Below are 18,952 nucleotides of genomic sequence, written 5' to 3' on the forward strand. Positions count from 1 at the left end.
TTTAATTTTTATAGAAAGTTTAGTCAAAATTTTATTTCTATAGAAAATTTTGTCAAAATCTAATCTGATTTTCTATTTTCTCTAGTGACCAATGGATATGTACCTCCACTGAGTTATGCCAAATCGATAATGCGGAAAATATCGGTGATGCCAAACGTTATGAAAGTCAACATGATTGTCGCATGTCTTGTGGTAAATATGGTGCCATATGGCCTATGCCTACGGGTAGCTGTGTCCTAGGCAACGAGCGAATTCATTTCGATCCATGGAAAGTACGTTTCAATGTGGTAGCAACCAGTTCGGCCGTAGCTCATTTTATTCGTGAAACAAATAGAATATTTGTCAGTAACATTATCAAGGAATGTTTGAGAAATTGTACCTTGGAACAAAGTAAAGAAGTCCTTATCAAAGCTACCGTCAATTCCACAGATTTAACATTGGACTGGTCAACGGATGAATCATATCAATTGACAATACGTACAACAGGTGAGTGGATTTAAAATTTACGAAAAATTTCTCCGAATCGGAAATGAATGCTTCCGTGCAATTAGAATGTCGAAAATAGCTAAGTTTATAATGAAAAAATCAGCTGTTTTTGGCGCTTACGTCCTCCACTCATAGGTGGTAAACTTGGTAGAAGTTCACATTATCGGGAATAAATGAATTCGTCTACTCAAAAATGATTTCGCGGTAGAATTTCGAGAAACATTTCGGAGTTAGTTCGGTAACAAAAGCTTCAGGATTGATTGTATCTACGATTATGGATGTCAATAGCCTTTCGGGTTTGGTGGTAGTTTTGAGATAAGCTTCAAGTATAGGCAGATTGAACTGCAGGCGATTGAACTGCAGGCGATTGAACATCTATAGGCCAATATCCAATATTTGAAGTTCACCCTCAACGGTTGAACATATGACTAAAATTTCAGTGAATGAATTCTCTAGACTCTAGACGTCGGGTAAGTCCGAAACACCAGTAAATAAACTGCTGGCCGAAACTGCTCCTCGAGACCTGAGTGATGGAATATTAGACGTAAACATTCCGTGCCGGTCGGTAGCAGAAGTTTCAGGAGTGATTGTATCTTCGATTATCAGGCCTCAGTATTGAGGACGATGGTTGGTCGGTGATAGAAGCTTCCGGAGTGATTATTTATTTATTTATTTATTTATTTACACAGCATAGTTAGCAGCTGGTTAGAGTAAAATAAAAAGTATGACGCTTATAATATATTAAAAATAAAACAAATAAAATATATCAAATATATCTATATAACCTATTTTAGAAATTGTAGGGACAATAGAAGATTTATAGGCAGCAACGTTAAAATAAGGAATAATATTGCAACAAGAATTGGGAATATAGGATGAAGCTGGAGTAAATTCATTACGGAAAAACTGGGATACCAGGGATAGAATTGGTGTTGTATTAGACGAATTATGGGTCAGGAACTAAGAGAACCAGGAACATGGTGATAGCAGGAATAAGGACAGCAGGAACGTATACAGGAAATGACGCCAAAGGACAGGAGCATAATAGGTATATTGAAAGGAAGAAATTTTGGCAATTACAAGTCAGGAGCCAGGACGAATCAGGAACACAGCAGTATAAGGAAATGGAAAAGAAATCGGAGATAATAATATCGCTTGAACGGGAGTTATTGCAGGAACATGGTGATAGCAGGAATAAGGACAGCAGGAACGGATACAGGAAATGACGCCAAAGGACAGGAGCAAAATATATTATATATCTTCGATTATATCTTCGATGTATGTCAATACCCAATCGGACCTGTGGCAAATCATCAAAAGAACATCTCAGTCGAATTGAACAGTTAAACTGCAGGGAGTGAACTGCATTCGAATGAAAGTTAAATTTTAACCGTATGGAAGAACTAAACTATATGCTGAAACCCAATATGCAGGCAGGCCGAAACATCAGTGATTGAACTCCACATTCTAGGAGGAGGGTCATTAACAAATTCAACATACAAATTGGAAGTAAATAAACTGGTCGAAACTTCAATATATGAACTATGGACCAAATTATCAGTGTTGGAACTGTTCCACAAGACCTCAGTTATGAAAGTTTACCTCGGAAAACTCAGACAACCACCAATAGTTTCTGGTGTGTGGTTTTCGGCCATAGATTTCCGGTATTCGCCGAATAATTTCGATGAATATTCTAGGCTTCGGTACTGAGGTCGGCTACATAAATTTCAGGAGTGATTGCATCTTCGATTAGGAAGGAAGGTCAATAGCCAATATGACTTGGTGGTAGCTTCGAGGTAAGCTTTAGGTATGGTAGTGACTTCGGGTAAAGGTCATGCAATTACTATGAACGGGAAATTTTGTTTTTCTGGGGTAGAACTGCAAGTCTCATAGTTTGAACTGCTGACCGAAGTCTTATCAGTGAACTGCGAAATGATTGAACTGCAGTCGACAGACAGGCCGAAATTTAATGGGCGAACTGAACCAATGACCGAAACCCAATATTTGAAATGCCGGCAACTAGAATCCTCAATGATTCAACAGCAGACCAAAATATCAGAAATTGAACTCCACATTCTAGACGGAAGGTCATTCCGAAAGTCACAGATTCAATCTCAAACTGAAACCTTAGTTAACAAAACTGCTGGTCAAAATACTCTAAACTAAACTCACAGTGAGGGAGCCACCGTGGTGCAATGGTTAGCATGCCCGCCTTGCATACACAAGGTTGTGGGTTCGATTCCTGCTTCGACCTAACACCAAAAAGTTTTTCAGCGGTGGATTATCCCACCTCTGTAATGCTGGCGACATTTCTGAGGGTTTAAAAGCTTCTTTAAGTGGTTTCACTACAATGTGGAAAGCCGTTCGGACTTGGCTATAAAAAGGAGGTCCCTTGTCATTGAGCTTAAAATGGAATCGGGCAGCACTCAGTGATAAGAGAGAAGTTCACCAATGTGGTATCACAATGGACTGAATAGTCTTAGTGAGTCTGATATATAGTGTTGATGATTCTGAGCGGTGTTTGCAGCTGTTAACTCGTAATACACCCGTCGATATGTGACAATGGATGAAACATGGCTCCATCACTACACTCCCGAGTCCAATCGACAGTCGGCTGAGTGGACAGCGACCGGTGAACCGTCTCCGAAGCGTGGAAAGTCGCAAAAGTCCGCTGGCAAAGTAATGACCTCTGTTTTTTTTTTTTTGAGATGCGCATGGAATAATTTTTATCGATTATCTTGAGAAGGGAAAAACCATCAACAGTGACTATTATATGGCGTTATTGGAGCGTTTGAATGTCGATATCGCGGCAAAACGGCACCCTATGAAGAAGAAAAAAGTGTTGTTCCACCAAGACAACGCACCGTGCCACAAGTCATTGAGAACGATGCCAAAAATTCATGAATTGAGCTTCGAATTGCTTCCCCACCCACCGTATTCTCCAGATCTGGCCCCCAGCGAAATTTTCTTGTTCTCAGACCTCAAAAGGATGCTCGCAGGGAAAAAATTTGGCTGCAATGAAGAGGTGATAGCCGAAACTGAGGCCTATTTTGAGGCAAAACCGAAGGAGTACTACCAAAATGGTATCAAAAAATTGGAAGGTCGTTATAATCGTTGTATCGCTCTTGAAGGAAACTATGTTCAATAATAAAACGATTTTTGACAAAAAATGTGTTTTTCTTTGTTAGACCGGGGACTTATCAGCCAAACTGTTACATCGGGCTGCCACCTAACCTAACCTAAACTCACTGTGTCGGAACTGCTCCTCAAGACCTCAGTCATACAACTGTGGGTCAAAATCTCGGTGACGGACTTTCAGTCCCAGACTTCAGACAACTAAAAATAGTTCTCAGTGTATGATTTTAGGCCATAAATTCTTGGTATTGAAGGAATATTACAAGCCTCAGTATTGAGGTCGAAGTTAGGTCGGTAACATAAACTTCAAGAATGATTGTAACTTCATTTATGGAGGTCAATCGGACTTGGCGGTAAGCTTCTGCTTCAGTAGTAGCTTCGGGAAAGAGTCGTGCAATTGCTACAATTGCAACCAAGTCTTTTCGATCATCAATGGGACATCTGCAGGCCGATGTCTCAGCGATCGGAACTGCAGTCGGTAGTCAAATCGAAACAGTTTGACCCGTAAGGAAAAACAGAACTGCAGACGGGTCAAAATCCCAATTATTGAACTGTAGCAAGACTAATGCCGCAACAATTTGAACCGCACATTGTAGACGGACGGTCATTACGAAATCTAATCTCAAGCAGAATCCTCAGTAAATACACTGTAGGCTGAAATATCCATATTTGAATTGAACCCCGAGACCTCAGTGGTGCAACTTTAGACCGAAACCTCAGCAACCAAGAATAGTTCCTGTTGAAGGGATATCGGCCATGAGATTTGATGAGAAATAACTATATACACTGATCTGGCTTGTCTTTGCCGTACGATTTAAATGCGGACATAACATTTATGTCCGCGTATAAGCATTTTTGAATTTTGATTAAATTAAGGTCGGGATTCTAGATTATACAATCTTTCTTCCTTTTCTAAATTGCAAACAATTTGTTTACTTTTTTACATGCCAATTATTTCCAGGTACTGCCACATTTGTTGATATAAAAGCACCAACTGTTTATGGAGCTCGACATGCCTTTGAGACACTAAGTAATCTAATTACAGGATGTAAGAGGTAAGTTCCATGGCACATGTAGAAGTTCTTGTCTCATACAATTGTTTTCTATAGCAATGGTTTACTAATGGTGAGCACGGCTCGAGTAACAGATCGTCCTTTATATCCTCATCGAGGAGTTCTATTGGATACCTCGAGAAATTTTATGCCTATACAGCAAATACGAAATACCATTGATGCCATGGCAGCATCCAAATTGAATGTTTTCCATTGGCATGTGGTAGATACCCACAGTTTTCCATTGGAAATAACCAGGGTACCAGAAATGCAAAGGTAACACGAATATCTTCAGGGACTTTTCCAAATGACAATGTGTGTATTTACAGATTTGGAGCATATGGATCGGATAGCACTTACTCAAATGTCGATGCTTTAAATTTAATTAAATATGCTCGTTTGCGGGGTATACGAGTTCTTATCGAAATTGATGGGCCCTCACATGCAGGCAACGGTTGGCAATGGGGACCCATGGCTGGTATGGGCAATATGGCGGTATGCATCAATCAAAAGCCTTGGCGCAATTATTGTGTCCAACCCCCCTGCGGCCAATTGAATCCCTTGAACACCAATATGTATTCCATAATGAAGGAAATCTATGAAGACATTGCTGAACTTGGAGCTCCTGAAGAAACTATTCACATGGGTGGTGATGAAGTGTATATCCAATGCTGGAATAATACCCAAGAAATAACCAAACAAATGCGTGAAATGGGTTATGATCTATCGCTGGATAGTTTCTATAAATTGTGGTCAGATTTTCATCAAAAGAACCTAGAATCATGGGATGATATAAATACACGTCGTTTTCCCAATCTGCGAGAACCAAAACCTACAATTGTATGGTCAAGTCATTTAACCGATCCCGAACATATTGAGAAATATTTACCCAAAGAACGTTTCATAATTCAGACATGGATTTCTGCAGATGATCCTTTAAATTCGGTACTACTCAATAAGGGATACAAAGTGATTCTTTCCACCAAAGATGCTTGGTATTTGGATCATGGTTTCTGGGGCCGTACACAGTACTATAATTGGGCCAAGGTTTATAATAACAAAGTGGAGAAAAATCCAAATATTTTGGGTGGAGAAGTGTGTATGTGGAGTGAATATGTCGATCGAAATTCTGTGGGTAAGTATTGTGTGGTGGATTTTTAATATAAGCTGAGTACTATGCTCAGTTTTCAAGCTGAAAACCAGCTTGTGTTCATGGTTACTTTTTTTAATTAATTAATATAGAAATATAAAATTATTTGCAATCAATTCCTTGGATCTTTTCTTTCCATTATTTGGTAAGACTTGATCAAAATATAATCGTCTTCATACATATTTTTGTACTTTTAGTTTAGTGTTTTGGTGAAAACTCGAACATAGTACTCACCTATAGGTGGAAACCACTATGGGTAAAAAGGTTGGAATGCTTTCTTTGCATACAAGTTTTTCAGCAAAAGTTTATCTCCTCTATTTTCACACATAGTGTGACACGCGGTTCGCGACCAGGGTTGCCAATTTTGGTCCAAAAAATTAGTAAATTTTAAATTCGGTCCGATGGTCGGACCAAATGGAATTTGGTTGATTTTGGCCTATTTACGTCAAATCGGTAATTTTTCAAAATTTTTAAAATTTTGACAACATTTTCTATCGAAATAAAATTTTGACAAAATGTTCTATAGAAATAAAATTTAGACAAAATTTTCTATAGAAATAAAATTGTGACAAAAATTTTCCATCGAAATAAAATTTTGACAAAATGTTCTATAGAAATAAAATTTTGACAAAATTTTCTATAGAAATAAAATTGTGAGAAAAATTTTCCATCGAAATAAATTTTTGACAAAATTTTGTATAGGAATAGAATTTGGACAAAATTTTCTATAGAAATAGAATTTGGACAAAATTTTCTATAGAAAAAAAATTTGGACAAAATTTTCTAAAGAAATAAAATTTTGACAAAATGTTTTCTATAGAAATAAAATTTTGACAACATTTTCTATAGAAATTAAATTTTGACAACATTTTCTATAGAAATGAAAATTTGAAAAAATTTTCTATAGAGATATAATTTTGACAAAATTTTCTATAGAAATAAATTGTGACAAAATTTTCCATCGAAATAAAATTTTGACAAAATTTTCTATAGAAATAGAATTTGGACAAAATTTTCTATACACACAAAAAAAATTTTCTGATTCAATCACGAAATTAATTGATCCAATTAATTTTTAATTGAAATGTCTTCAATCACAGAAATGATAGTATCAATTAAAAAATTAATTGAAGGTCAATTAAAAAGTTAATTGATACTATTATTTTTGTGATTGATTTTTGTTTCAATTAAAAATTTTTTGAATCAATTAAATTTTTAATTGAATATTTTTTAAAACTCAATTAAAATTGTAATTGAAAAAATTTTCGTGACATTTTTTTGTGTGTAGAAATAAAATTTTGACGAAATTTTCTATAGAAATAAAATTTGTAAAATTTTTTATATAAAAATAAAATTTTGACAACATTTTGAGAAAACTTTCTATAGAAATAAAAATTTGACAAAATATATACATATGTAGAAATAAATAGAAATAAAAATTTTGAATTTTGAAAAATTTGACAGAATTTTCTATCGAAGTAAAATTTTGGAATAATTTTAACTTTTAAATTATATTAATTTAATTTGGAATTTTGGTCCAATTGGTACGAATGCTGGTACGAATTTTGGTCCAATTTTGGAAAAATGTTGGTCCAAAATAAAAATTCATTGTTGCAAAGCTGTTCGCGACTGAATGTCAATGAGAGCTTGAAGTGCCAGACTGCCACATATGGAAAGCCAGCAAATGGGATAGTGTTGCCATCGCTTGTCTAATTTTTGAACTCACCACTAGGCATTGTTGTTGTCTGGCCTCGTGAAAATAATTTTTTCTTGAAATAACGGACTATTCGAAACCGGAACTTTTTACTATGGTGACATAAAAATTTACTATGATGGGAAAAATTTGGTAGTTTACTTAACTCATTTCTTGGCGGGTCGCCAAAAAAATTTATTCTAATTCCGACAAATGGGATGGTGTTACCATTGTTTCAAAAGTGTTAAACTCCCTACAACGTTTGACCACGTGATAAGTATTATACACTCCACCTCAATATGTGGAGCAGTGATGCCAATTTGGTGCTTTTAGCGTCAAATTTAGTGATTTTTGATTTCTAAAAAGCACCAAATTGCCTTTTTGGTGCCTTTTCAAAAAAAGCACCAACTTGGTGCTTTTTGGCATTTTCATTTAGTGCTTTTAGTGTTTATTTTTTTTAATTTTGAACAGTATTAAGTTTAATTGATACAAAAATTTGGATTAGACTTTCAAGAGCTTAAGAAACTCAACTTTATTACCAAATATAGAATTTGATTGTTATGAAGGTGGTATTGATAATTTTTGTAATTATTATTGTTATTTAGGGTATTCTGTAGAACTTGATAAATATGTCATTAAAAACGTTTGTATTAAATTCACAAAAGCACACACAACTGAAAGAAGCAATAGACTCCTTCCATATATTAATATTTTGAAAGTTGAAAGACATTACTGATCAAAATTAATTGGATTAAAGCATTACAACTAATCAAGGTGTATACTTGTAAAGCGGTTCATAAATTCATAAAATTACAAATTCAATACACAAAAGTTCTATAATACATCTTCGGAAGATTTTTTTTAATTTTTTGTAGTAGAACATTTTGTGGTGGGAATTGGTATGTTAGAATTTATAATATATTTTTGGTGCTTTTTGGCCTTGTGGAGTATACTAACCACGGTTGCCAATCGTGCCAAAAATAATCTACCAAAATGTTAAGAAAATTTTACTAGAAATCTACCAAATAAAAAACTCCTATTTTGGTTTTTGGTTACTATTTCTACAAAAAGGGAGAAATTACTCACAATGAACTTTGATAGTAGGACCTAAAACGAAAACTAAAAATTTTAAAAATATTGAATTTATAGAAAATTTTCTCAAAATTTTATTTCCTTAAAAAATTTTGTCAAAATTTTATTTTTTTTTTAAATTTTGAGAACATTTTAGAAAAATTTGTAAAAATTGTATTTCTTTAGAAAATTTTGTCAAAATTGTATTTTTTTTAGAAAATTTTGTCAAAATTGTATTTTTTTTTTTTTGAAAATTTTGTCAAAATTTTATTTCTATAGAAAATTTTGTCAAAATTTTATTTCATTTGAAAATTTTATTAAAATTTTATTTCTTTTGAAAATTTTGTCAAAATTTTATTTCTATAGAAAATTTTGGCAACATTTTATCTTTATAGAAAATTTTGTCAAAAATTTTATCTTTATAGAAAATTTTGTCAAAATTTTATTTCTTTAGAAAATTTTAATTCTTTAGACAATTTTGTCCAATTTTTATTTCTATAGAAATTTTTTTACAAAGTTTATTTCTATAGAAAATTTTGCCCAAATTGTATTCCTATAGAAAATTTTGTCCAAATATTATTTCTATAGAAAATTTTATCCAAATTTTATTTCTATAGAAAAATTTATCAAAATGTCATTTCTATAAGAAATTTTGTCAAAAAAAATTGTTTTGCTTTAGAAAATTTTGTCAAAATTTTATTTCTTTAGAAAATGTTGTCTAAATTTTTATTCCTCAAGGAACCTCTTAGTTGGAGAGGAATATTTTGCAAAATCTACCAAAACATCAAGAATTCTACCAATCTACCAAACAGTAGAAAATCTACCATTTTTTATAGAATTCTACCAACAGTGGCAACCGTGATAGTAACTCGCAATGAAATTCCAAGTCTAGCGATGTCCATCCTTTCTTCCGCCCGTCCATATGTTGAATGAAACGAAAACCAGGTTGTTCTCACAGCTAATTTCTTGAATCAATGAATTTAAAAATATGAAATGTTTCGCAATCAATACTCTGGATCTCTTTCATCCATGATTTGTCTAAGTTTGATAAAAATATAATCATCGAGATATACATATATCTTTGAACTCCAAATTAGAAAATGTTAGAAAATATAATTCCTTACTACTACTCTGTTTTATTGGATTTCTAAAAAACGTGTATAAACACAACGATAGCGAATGTCGGCAGACGAATACTTGTTTACATTCTTGCCTTAAATTTTTCTTGCGGCAGATATCTTGAGACAGATTTTTATAATGACAAATAACATAAGGAAATATTCTTGTTTTTAGACTCTAATTTCTATAAACAACATATAATGAATATAAAAATAATGTGTTTGTTTGATTTTTCAATTATAGAGGCTCGAATTTGGCCCCGTGCTGGAGCTGCTGCCGAACGTTTGTGGACAAATCCTAAAACAAGCTCATTACAAGCCCAATATCGTTTCTTCCGCTACAGAGATCGTTTGATATCGCGTGGAATACGACCAGATGCTGTTGTACCGAAATGGTGCATCCTTAACGAAGGACATTGTATGTAAATCCACGAAAACGTATTTACAGAGTCCATTTATTTTTAGAACTTTTGATCTTCAGAATTAAGTGCCTTTATATAAACAAAAAAAATGATTTACAATAAAAAATATTTATTACAATTTTATTCCAAATTCAAATAAAGTTTTTCATTTTCAAAACAATATATCAACGTACCGTATGTGCATATCGGTTCATTATTATATATAGCCCCGGAACAATTTTTTTCTGTCTAGTAGAAATTTAGGGTGATATGATCTGAATATTATACTTCGATTTGTAAATTTAGAGCTAAAGCTCAAGATTTGAAATTGAGGGAAAATGGCGAACTAAGGTTCCACGGGATTAGGTAAATATTTATTTATTTTATTTATTTCATCTACCGGGCTCTTAGCTCTAACAGATTACATATATGTATATAATATAAATGGTAATAATAATTTATACATTATTATCCTGCAAAATTTTGAACAATTTCTTCTTAAATATAAACCTATTAGTAGTAACATCCAAATCATGGCAAAAATTATTGAATAAATGTATACACCTACTTAATGGCTCATTCATTCCATAATTAGTTTTATGAAACAGTTCTTCTAACAAGTTGTTATATCTCAATGACCGCAAGGGGGCATGAATAGGTAGAATCGAAAGCAGTTCTTGTGAATCGATTCTTGAATCTAAAATATCCTTGATAAATAATACATTCTGCATTTTTCTTCTATCTTCTAAGGGTAAAATATTTAGGATTTTGCAACGCGTTGAATAATCAGGCATCATATTAAGAGGGAAATGGCTCCTAAGCGCATATTTAGAAAAACGTTTTTGAATCTTTTCAATTCTCCGAATACTAGCATCATAATAAGGGTGCCAAATGACAGAACCATACTCTAAATGAGATCTTACTAATGCTCATATAATACTTTTAAAGTTACGAAATTGACGAACATTTTAGAGTTTCGTTTTAAAAATCCAAATAAGGAATTTGCCTTTGAAACTATGAAATCAATATGGGATTGAAATGTCAAAGCGCTATCAAAGTATACACCCAGATCTTTAACTGTTGAAACACGAGTAAAAATATCCGAATCATTATATGCGTAGTTAAAAATAATAGGAAAACGCTTACGGGTAAATGTAATAATATTGCATTTCAAAAAATTTAAGAGAAGATTATTATTATCACACCACTTTAAAAGACATGCTATTTCATTTTGAAAACTTACGCAGTCGCCAATGTGGGATGTACTTCTATATACCTTTAGGTCATCTGCATATAGAAGACAACAGCTGTGTGAGAAAATCTTAGGTAAATCATTTATAAACAATAAAAATAGCAAAGGGCCTAAATGACTACCTTGCGGTATGCCTGATTTTAAATGAATTTGGGTCGAAAAATAATTTTCTAATTTTACATAAAGAACTCTGTCGGTCAAATACGAATGAAGCCATTTAAGTAGACTGGAATGAAATCCCAAACTACTTAATTTTCTCATAAGAATAGGATATTGAACTTTATCGAAGGCTTTCCTAAAGTCTGTATATAGTACATCAACTTGCAAACCTTTCTCAATATGGTTTATACAAAAATTAGTAAATAAGCATAAATTTGTAGTTGTCGATCTTCCATGAAAAAAACCATGTTGACATGTAGAAATTGAATTCTTCAATAAATAAAATAATTTATCGTTTATAAGTTTATCAAGTAATTTTGGAATTACACTAAGTTTAACTATAGGCCGGTAATTCTCCACTTGGTCTCTTCGTCCAGATTTAAAGACGGGGGATATATACGCTGTTTTCCACTCTATTAAAAAATGTCCCTCACGCAGGGACTGGTTAAATATTGTCGTAAGACCATATGCAAAAGGAAAAGCACAATTTCGAATAAAAGATGGAGGTATGAGGTCGAGTCCTGGGCTTGTGTTAACATCCAGTTCGTATATTGCATGTAAAACATCGGATACTGTTAATTGAAGAATTCCAAGATCCGTAATCGCATCAACGTTTTCCAAATAGCTGGTGGAAGTATGAGAACTGGTAATAATCTCATATACCGATGAAAAATAAACACTAAACAGTTCGGCGATTTTATCTTTTCCAGAAGCTTGTGTAGTGCCAAGGGTCATAGTTTGAGGAATACCATTTAGCTTTCTCTTTGAATTGAAGAATAACCAAAAACTCTTTGGATTAGTAAGTATAGCAGATTCCGTCTCCGCAACATAACGTCCATACAGAAAGTTAGACAAAAACTCAAATTCCCTTCTTAATTTAAAGAATTCATCTTTGTCAATTTGTAATCCAGAAATTTTGTAAATTTTGTACGCCTTATTTTTCCGATTTTTTAGATTCATTAGCCTGCGGTTAAACCACGGGTATTTGTAAGTAATTTTTTTCTTTCTTAAGGGAACATATCGACTGAAACATTCTCCTAGAATAGATTTGAATATTTCATACATGTCAAACAAGACCAAGCCAGAAAACATTTGCTCCCAATGCAAAGAATTGAGAAATAAGTTAATGGCTACATAATCTGCAGACTTGAAGTCGTAATAGTATTCCACTGCATCAGTTGCAACATCCATATCATAAAATCGGATAGAAATTTCTAATGCTTTATGGTGCACAGATTCATTGGTGAGAGGCGTGAGACATCTACTGACTGAAGTCGCATAACCTTCACAAACAAAGATAAGGTCCAGAATTCGGTTTATGTCGTTCTTTATATCGTTAGATTGGATGAGCCCAAGCGAGTAAAGCGTATCCACGAAAAAACTTTCAATGTTGGTAGTGATATTAAAAGGTTGTAACATTTTTTCAGTCTCACAGAATTCCCAAACAATATTGCCCAGGTTGAAATCTCCGAGAACACATACAGTTTGATGATCTTGTAACGACCCCATTATGAACTCCACATTCAACAAATGGAGCTTATATACTTCATAAGAGCTTTGTGGAGGAACGTAGCTAAGAATAAATAAAAATTCTCGTTTTCCATATAGATCCGGTGAAGGTAACTCGACTTGTACACATATTTGTTCAATATTGAAATTGCTGTGAGGTAGATTTATTTCCTTAGATGCAATATTAGACTCTATGGCCAAAAGAATTCCTCCACCTTTTGTCATATTATTTGTAAGCACTCGATCTCGTCTGAATACAATATAGGATGAATCGAACAATTCAGATGATAAAAAATGTGTATTTAGCCATGTCTCAACCATGGCAATAATATTGAATTGGTGTAAGCAAGTAGATAAAAAGAGGTCATTTGTTTTAGTTCTCAGTCCTCCTGCATTATGGTAGTAGATAGATAAATCCTTTCCATTTAATTGACTTTGTTTGGAACACTCTCTTCGGTCTCTGGAACGTTGACCAAAGGTATCTGGTTTTTTGGTTTTGAAATAAAATGTGACAATTTTACAGATAAAGGCCAGAATTGATTGTTGAAAACTTTTGACAAAAGAGGCTCAGGAACGCCTAGTTTAAAATTAACGAAATGCAGCTTGGTGAGATCAGCGTCTTTTTTTACCAGCTTAACACAAGTAAACACATTTGCATCAACATGTAATTTGTTTGCAATAAATGACTTAATCGCTTCTGGATCAGTATCCACTTTAAATTTAGAGACATGTAAATATTTCAGTCTATGCACAACATCAAAAGCATCGCATGCAGAGTCAACACCATAAACATTTCGTTTATTTTGTTTTGGTTTGCTCTTTTTCTGCTTTGTTTTATTTCTAACTGTCACCCAACCATTAGCTGGCTCATCATTGTTGTTTCCATTTTCATCTAAAGCATCTTCGAACCTCTCACACAGCTCCACCACTTGCTCGGTCGACGAAGAGGCAAGAGGGGCTGATGAAACCGGTTTATGCTTATCTACAAGCTGAATGTTGTAGTTTTGTTGTAAAGAGCTCGATGTAGATAATTTGCTCCATATATATCAACGAAAAAATAAAAACGTCCCTTGTTGTTGAGAATGCAATGACAACTGATTATTTGCTGAACGATGGATCTCAGGCTTCTGGGCAGAGAATGAAGCCGCCGAGTCGCGCCGCCGATTTCAGTCGCCGCCGACGATTTTTGACCAGTCGACGCCGCCGCCGAATATATCGACTCATCTCGACTCAAATTTAGCCGCCAATTAATCAAAAATATCGATTTAAATCAGAAAAATGTATTACTAATTGTCGTATTTTATTCCAAAATTTTGAACCTTCCACCTACAATCAATCTATTTCACACTGCTATAATAACTTTGCAAAAAAATTTGCTCAGAAAATTTGAAGTCAATGTAAATTTGATTGTAAGATTGGTTGTACAACTAATCTCATTACCATTCGAATAACTTCAAATTGATTTTATAATGGATAATTGTCCACCGCCGAATGGACAAATCTATATCGGCTTAGCCGTCAAGCCGCCGCCGCCGGAGACAAAAATTTAGTGTCAGCCGCCGCCGACAAAAATGGGTCGGCTTCATTCTCTGCTTCTGGGCTAATGGGTCACTTTATTTATTACCTTCCCACAACGAATACTTATGTACATTGGATTTACCGTTAGGAAGAAAAAAAGAGAGATGTCGGTGAGATCATAGACCTTATAATACATCTCTTTCCACTATTCTCTTTCAAAAAATGTGTCAGTTCCAAAAATTAATTTTCTGACATTTCGTTTTGATTTTTTCGTAAAGAGTCAGTCCCAAACATTAATTTTCGCGCATTGTTGTTCGTAAAGAGCAACGCTGCACAAAATTAAATTACGTATTTTCGCGGTTTTGGTCACAATTTTTTGTTCAAGTATGAACTTTTAATATATTAATTTATTTATAAATCCTCTGTATCATAAACGTTCTAATTTTGTGTAAAATTGGCAAACTACAAAAAGAACAAGTAAGGAAAGTCTAAAGTAGGGCGGGGCCTACTATATTATACCCTACACCACTTTGTAGATCTAAATTTTCGATACCATATCACATCCGTCAAATGTGTTGGGGGCTATATATAAAGGTTTGCCCCAAATACGTACATTTAAATATCATTCGATTTGGACAGAATTTGATAAACTTTTACAAAATCTATAGACTCAAAATTTAAGTTGGCTAATGCACTAGGGTGGAACACACTTTTAGTAAAAAAATATAGGAATAATTTAAATCTGAAGCAATTTTAAGGAAACTTCGCAAAAGTTTATTTATGATTTATCGCTCGATATATATATGTATTAGAAGTTTAGGAAAATTAGAGTAATTTTTACAACTTTTCGACTAAGCAGTGGCGATTTAACAAGGACAATTTTGGTATTTTGACCACTTTTGTCGAAATCAGAAAAACATATATATGGAAGCTATATATAAATCTGAACCGATTTCAATCAAATTTGGCACACATGACTATATTACTAATTGTACTCCTAGTGAAAAATTTCAAGCAAATTGGGCCAAAACTCTGTCTTCTGGGGCCATATAAGTGCATATCGCGCGAAAGATATATATGGGAGCTATATCTAAATCTGAATCGATTTCAACAGAATTTGGCACGCATAGCTACAATGCTAAATCTACTCCCTGTGCAAAATTTCAACCAAATTGGGCCGAAACTCTGGCTTTTAGGACCATATTAGTCCATATCGGGCGAAAGATATATATGGGAGCTATATCTAAATCTGAACCGATTTCAGTCAAATTTTGCACACTTGACTATACTACTAATTGTACTCCCAGTGAAAAATGTCAACCAAATTTGACGAAAAATTGGCTTCTGGGGCCATGTAAGTCCATATCGGGCGAAAGATATATATATGAGCTATATCTAAATCTTAACCGATTTCAATCAAATTTTGCACACTTGACTATACGACTAAGTGTTGTGTTTGTACAAATTTTCAAGCAAATCGGTATAAAACTGTGGCTGCTGGGTCCATATTAGTGCATATCGGGCGAAAGATATATATGGGAGCTATATCTAAATCTGAACCGATTTCTTCCCAAATCAATAGGGTTCTATTCTGACCCAAATTAGGAACATGTGCCAAATTTGAAGGCGATTGGACTTAAATTGCGACCTAGACTTTGATCACAAAAATGTGTTCACAGACAGACAGACGGACGGACGGACGGACAGACGGACATGGTTATATCGACTCAGGGACCCACCCTGAGCATTATTGCCAAAGACACCATGTATCTATCTCGTCTCCTTCTGGGTGTTACAAACATATGCACTAACTTATAATACCCTGTTCCACAGTGTGGCGCAGGGTATAAAAACGAAAGAGATTGTAAGCGTGCTCTTATTTTTCTCATTTATTCTTAATCTTCGGAACTGTGTCAAACTATGTTTGAACATAGTTTGACACCCATGGCTTATCTACACCCATAGGAAAAAGTCTGCTAAAAAACAGCAGTCGATTTCTGCTGTTATATTTTTGTACTTCAGGGCCTAATGAACAAAAATTTATAAAATTTTTAGGTTATAAAATTTTCCCCAAAGCATATTTAAGAACCAAAAGTAGGTTTTGGTATATTTTTGCTCTGTAATATACTTACAAGCTCCTAAATACGATCAGCAAACATTTTGTTTGCTGTTACACCTCAATTCGATAAATATTCAGATTTTTGGTCAAATACTATAGATATTCATAAAATATTGTGTTAATTATGTTAGGATAGCTCCTAAGTTGACAATTTTATTTGTTTTAGCCAAAAATAAAACATGTGTTAGTGTAATCGAGCTTAAAAAATAGCAGGAAATGTTTGCTATTTCAGCAAACAGTGACTGCTGTCCCTTTTTCAACAGACTTTCTGCTGTTTTAGCAGACTTCTGCTGTCCCTATTAACAAATTTCTTTGGGTGTATGTATTATAAGGTCTATGGATGAGACTACTTTATTGATGAGTGTGATGTTATATCGTCGATGGCGAAGAAAGGAACCGAAAACTTAGACTAAACTTGACAGATTAATTCAGAATTCAAAGGGGAAAAGGAGTAAAGCAAATAGAAAACAGAGTTGCTACTTAAAATTATGACAGCATAAACTCGAATCTATTACATATGAACAAATAGTCTAAAAAAGAAATTCATTTTTATTTTAATTTATAATAGGTATTCAATATCAATTTAATTAATTTCAAATTAATACAATTCAAATACATTAAAAAAAAATAAATAAAAATAAACCTACCACCGATCAAAATTTAAATGAATTCATGTCGTTTGATCATTACATATACCCCCATGTTCCGATATTCGAAGTAGCAAATCGCAAGAATTTATTTTTCTTATAACAAAAAAATATTGATACTCTCTTCAATCACGGTTGACACAGCTGGAAATAAAATTTTGACGAAATTTTCTATAGAAACACAATTTTGATAAAATTTTCTATAGAAATAAAATTTTGACAAAATTTTCTATAGAAATAATATTTTGACAAAATTTTCTATAGAAATAAAATATTGACGAAATTTCCTATAGAAATAAAATTTTGACAAAATTTTCTATTGAAATAAAATTTTGGGAAAATTTTCTATAGAAAAAAATTTTGAGAGATTTTTCTATACAGATAAAATTTTGACAAAATTTTCCTATACCAATAAAATTTTGACAAAATTTATTAAAGAAATAAAATTTTGCCAAATTTTCTATAGAAATTTTGACAAAATTTTCAATAGAAATAAAATTTTGACAAAATTTTCTATAGAAATAAAATGTTGACAAAATTTTCTATAGAAATAATATGTTGACAAAATTTTCTATAGAAATAAAATTTAGACAAAAATTTCTAAAGAAATAAAATTTTGACAAAATTTCCTATAGAAATAAAATTTTGACAAAATTTTCTGTAGAAATTAAATTTTGACAAGATTTCCTATAGAAATAAAATTTTGACAAAATGTTCTATAGAAATAAAATGTTGACAAAATTTTCTATAGAAATAAAATGTTGACAAAATTTTCTATAGAAATAAAATTTTGACAAAATTTTCTATAGAAATAAAATTTTGACAAAATTTTCTATAAAAATAACATTTTGACAAAATTTCCTATAGAAATAAAATTTTGACAAAATTTTCTATAAAAATAACATTTTGACAAAATTTCCTATAGAAATAAAATTTTGACAAAATTGCCTATAGAAATAAAATTTTGGCAAAATTTCCTATAAAAGTAACATTTTGACAAAATTTTCTATAAAAATAACATTTTGACAAAATTTCCTATAGAAATAAAATTTTGACAAAATTTTCTATAAAATTAACATTTTGACAAAATTTCCTATAGAAATAAAATTTTGACAAAATTGCCTATAGAAATAAAATTTCGGAAACATTTCCTATAGAAATAAAATTTTGACAAAATTTTCTATAGAAATAAAATTTTGACAAAATTTTCTATAGAAATAAAATTTTGACAAATTTTCTATAAAAATAAAATTTTGACAAAATTTGGTATAGAAATAAAATTTTGACAAAATTTCCTATAGAAATAAAATTTTGACAAAAGTTCCTATAGAAATAAAATTTTGACAAAATGTTCTATAGAAATAAAAAAAAATCCATAGAAATAAAATTTAAACAAAAATTTCTAAAGAAATAAAATTTTGACCAAATTTTTTATAGAAATAAAATTTTGGTTAAATTTTTTTTATAGAAATAAAATTTTGACAAAATTTTCTATAGAACAAAAATGTTGAGAACATTTTCTATAGGAATAAAATTTTGAATTTTTTTTTTAATTTTTCTTGGTAGGTTTTTGGTACAATTTTCTTCAAATTTTGCTACATTATTTTTGGCTCGAGTGGCAACTGTGTATAAGGCTGAACGG

General features: G+C 32.5%; 2 protein-coding genes across 3 annotated transcripts in view; one reads left to right on the plus strand and one right to left on the minus strand.

The window, feature by feature from the left end:
- Positions 1–10,267, plus strand: part of Hexo2 (beta-hexosaminidase 2) — a 41,414-nt gene extending 31,147 nt beyond the window's left edge. For both annotated transcript variants that reach the window (XM_075302828.1, XM_075302829.1), the window contains exons 3-7: positions 86–486; positions 4,583–4,676; positions 4,731–4,949; positions 5,003–5,808; positions 9,950–10,267. In XM_075302828.1, the coding sequence (XP_075158943.1) occupies positions 86–486; positions 4,583–4,676; positions 4,731–4,949; positions 5,003–5,808; positions 9,950–10,131 (1,702 nt within the window). In that variant the 3' untranslated portion in view covers positions 10,132–10,267. The remainder of the gene's footprint in view (positions 1–85; positions 487–4,582; positions 4,677–4,730; positions 4,950–5,002; positions 5,809–9,949) is intronic.
- A 297-nt stretch (positions 10,268–10,564) lies between these two features.
- LOC142231432 (uncharacterized) lies at positions 10,565–13,347 on the minus strand. The gene is made up of 3 exons (XM_075302039.1): positions 12,581–13,347; positions 11,918–12,481; positions 10,565–10,922 (listed from the first exon to the last, which is right to left on the minus strand). The coding sequence occupies exons 1-3, from the start codon at positions 13,345–13,347 to the stop codon at positions 10,565–10,567; spliced, it is 1,689 nt and encodes a 562-aa protein (XP_075158154.1).
- Between the last annotated feature and the right edge of the window lie 5,605 nt (positions 13,348–18,952).

This window comes from Haematobia irritans, chromosome 3 (genome assembly GCF_050003625.1).
Source record: "Haematobia irritans isolate KBUSLIRL chromosome 3, ASM5000362v1, whole genome shotgun sequence".
Classification (NCBI taxonomy): domain Eukaryota; kingdom Metazoa; phylum Arthropoda; class Insecta; order Diptera; family Muscidae; genus Haematobia; species Haematobia irritans.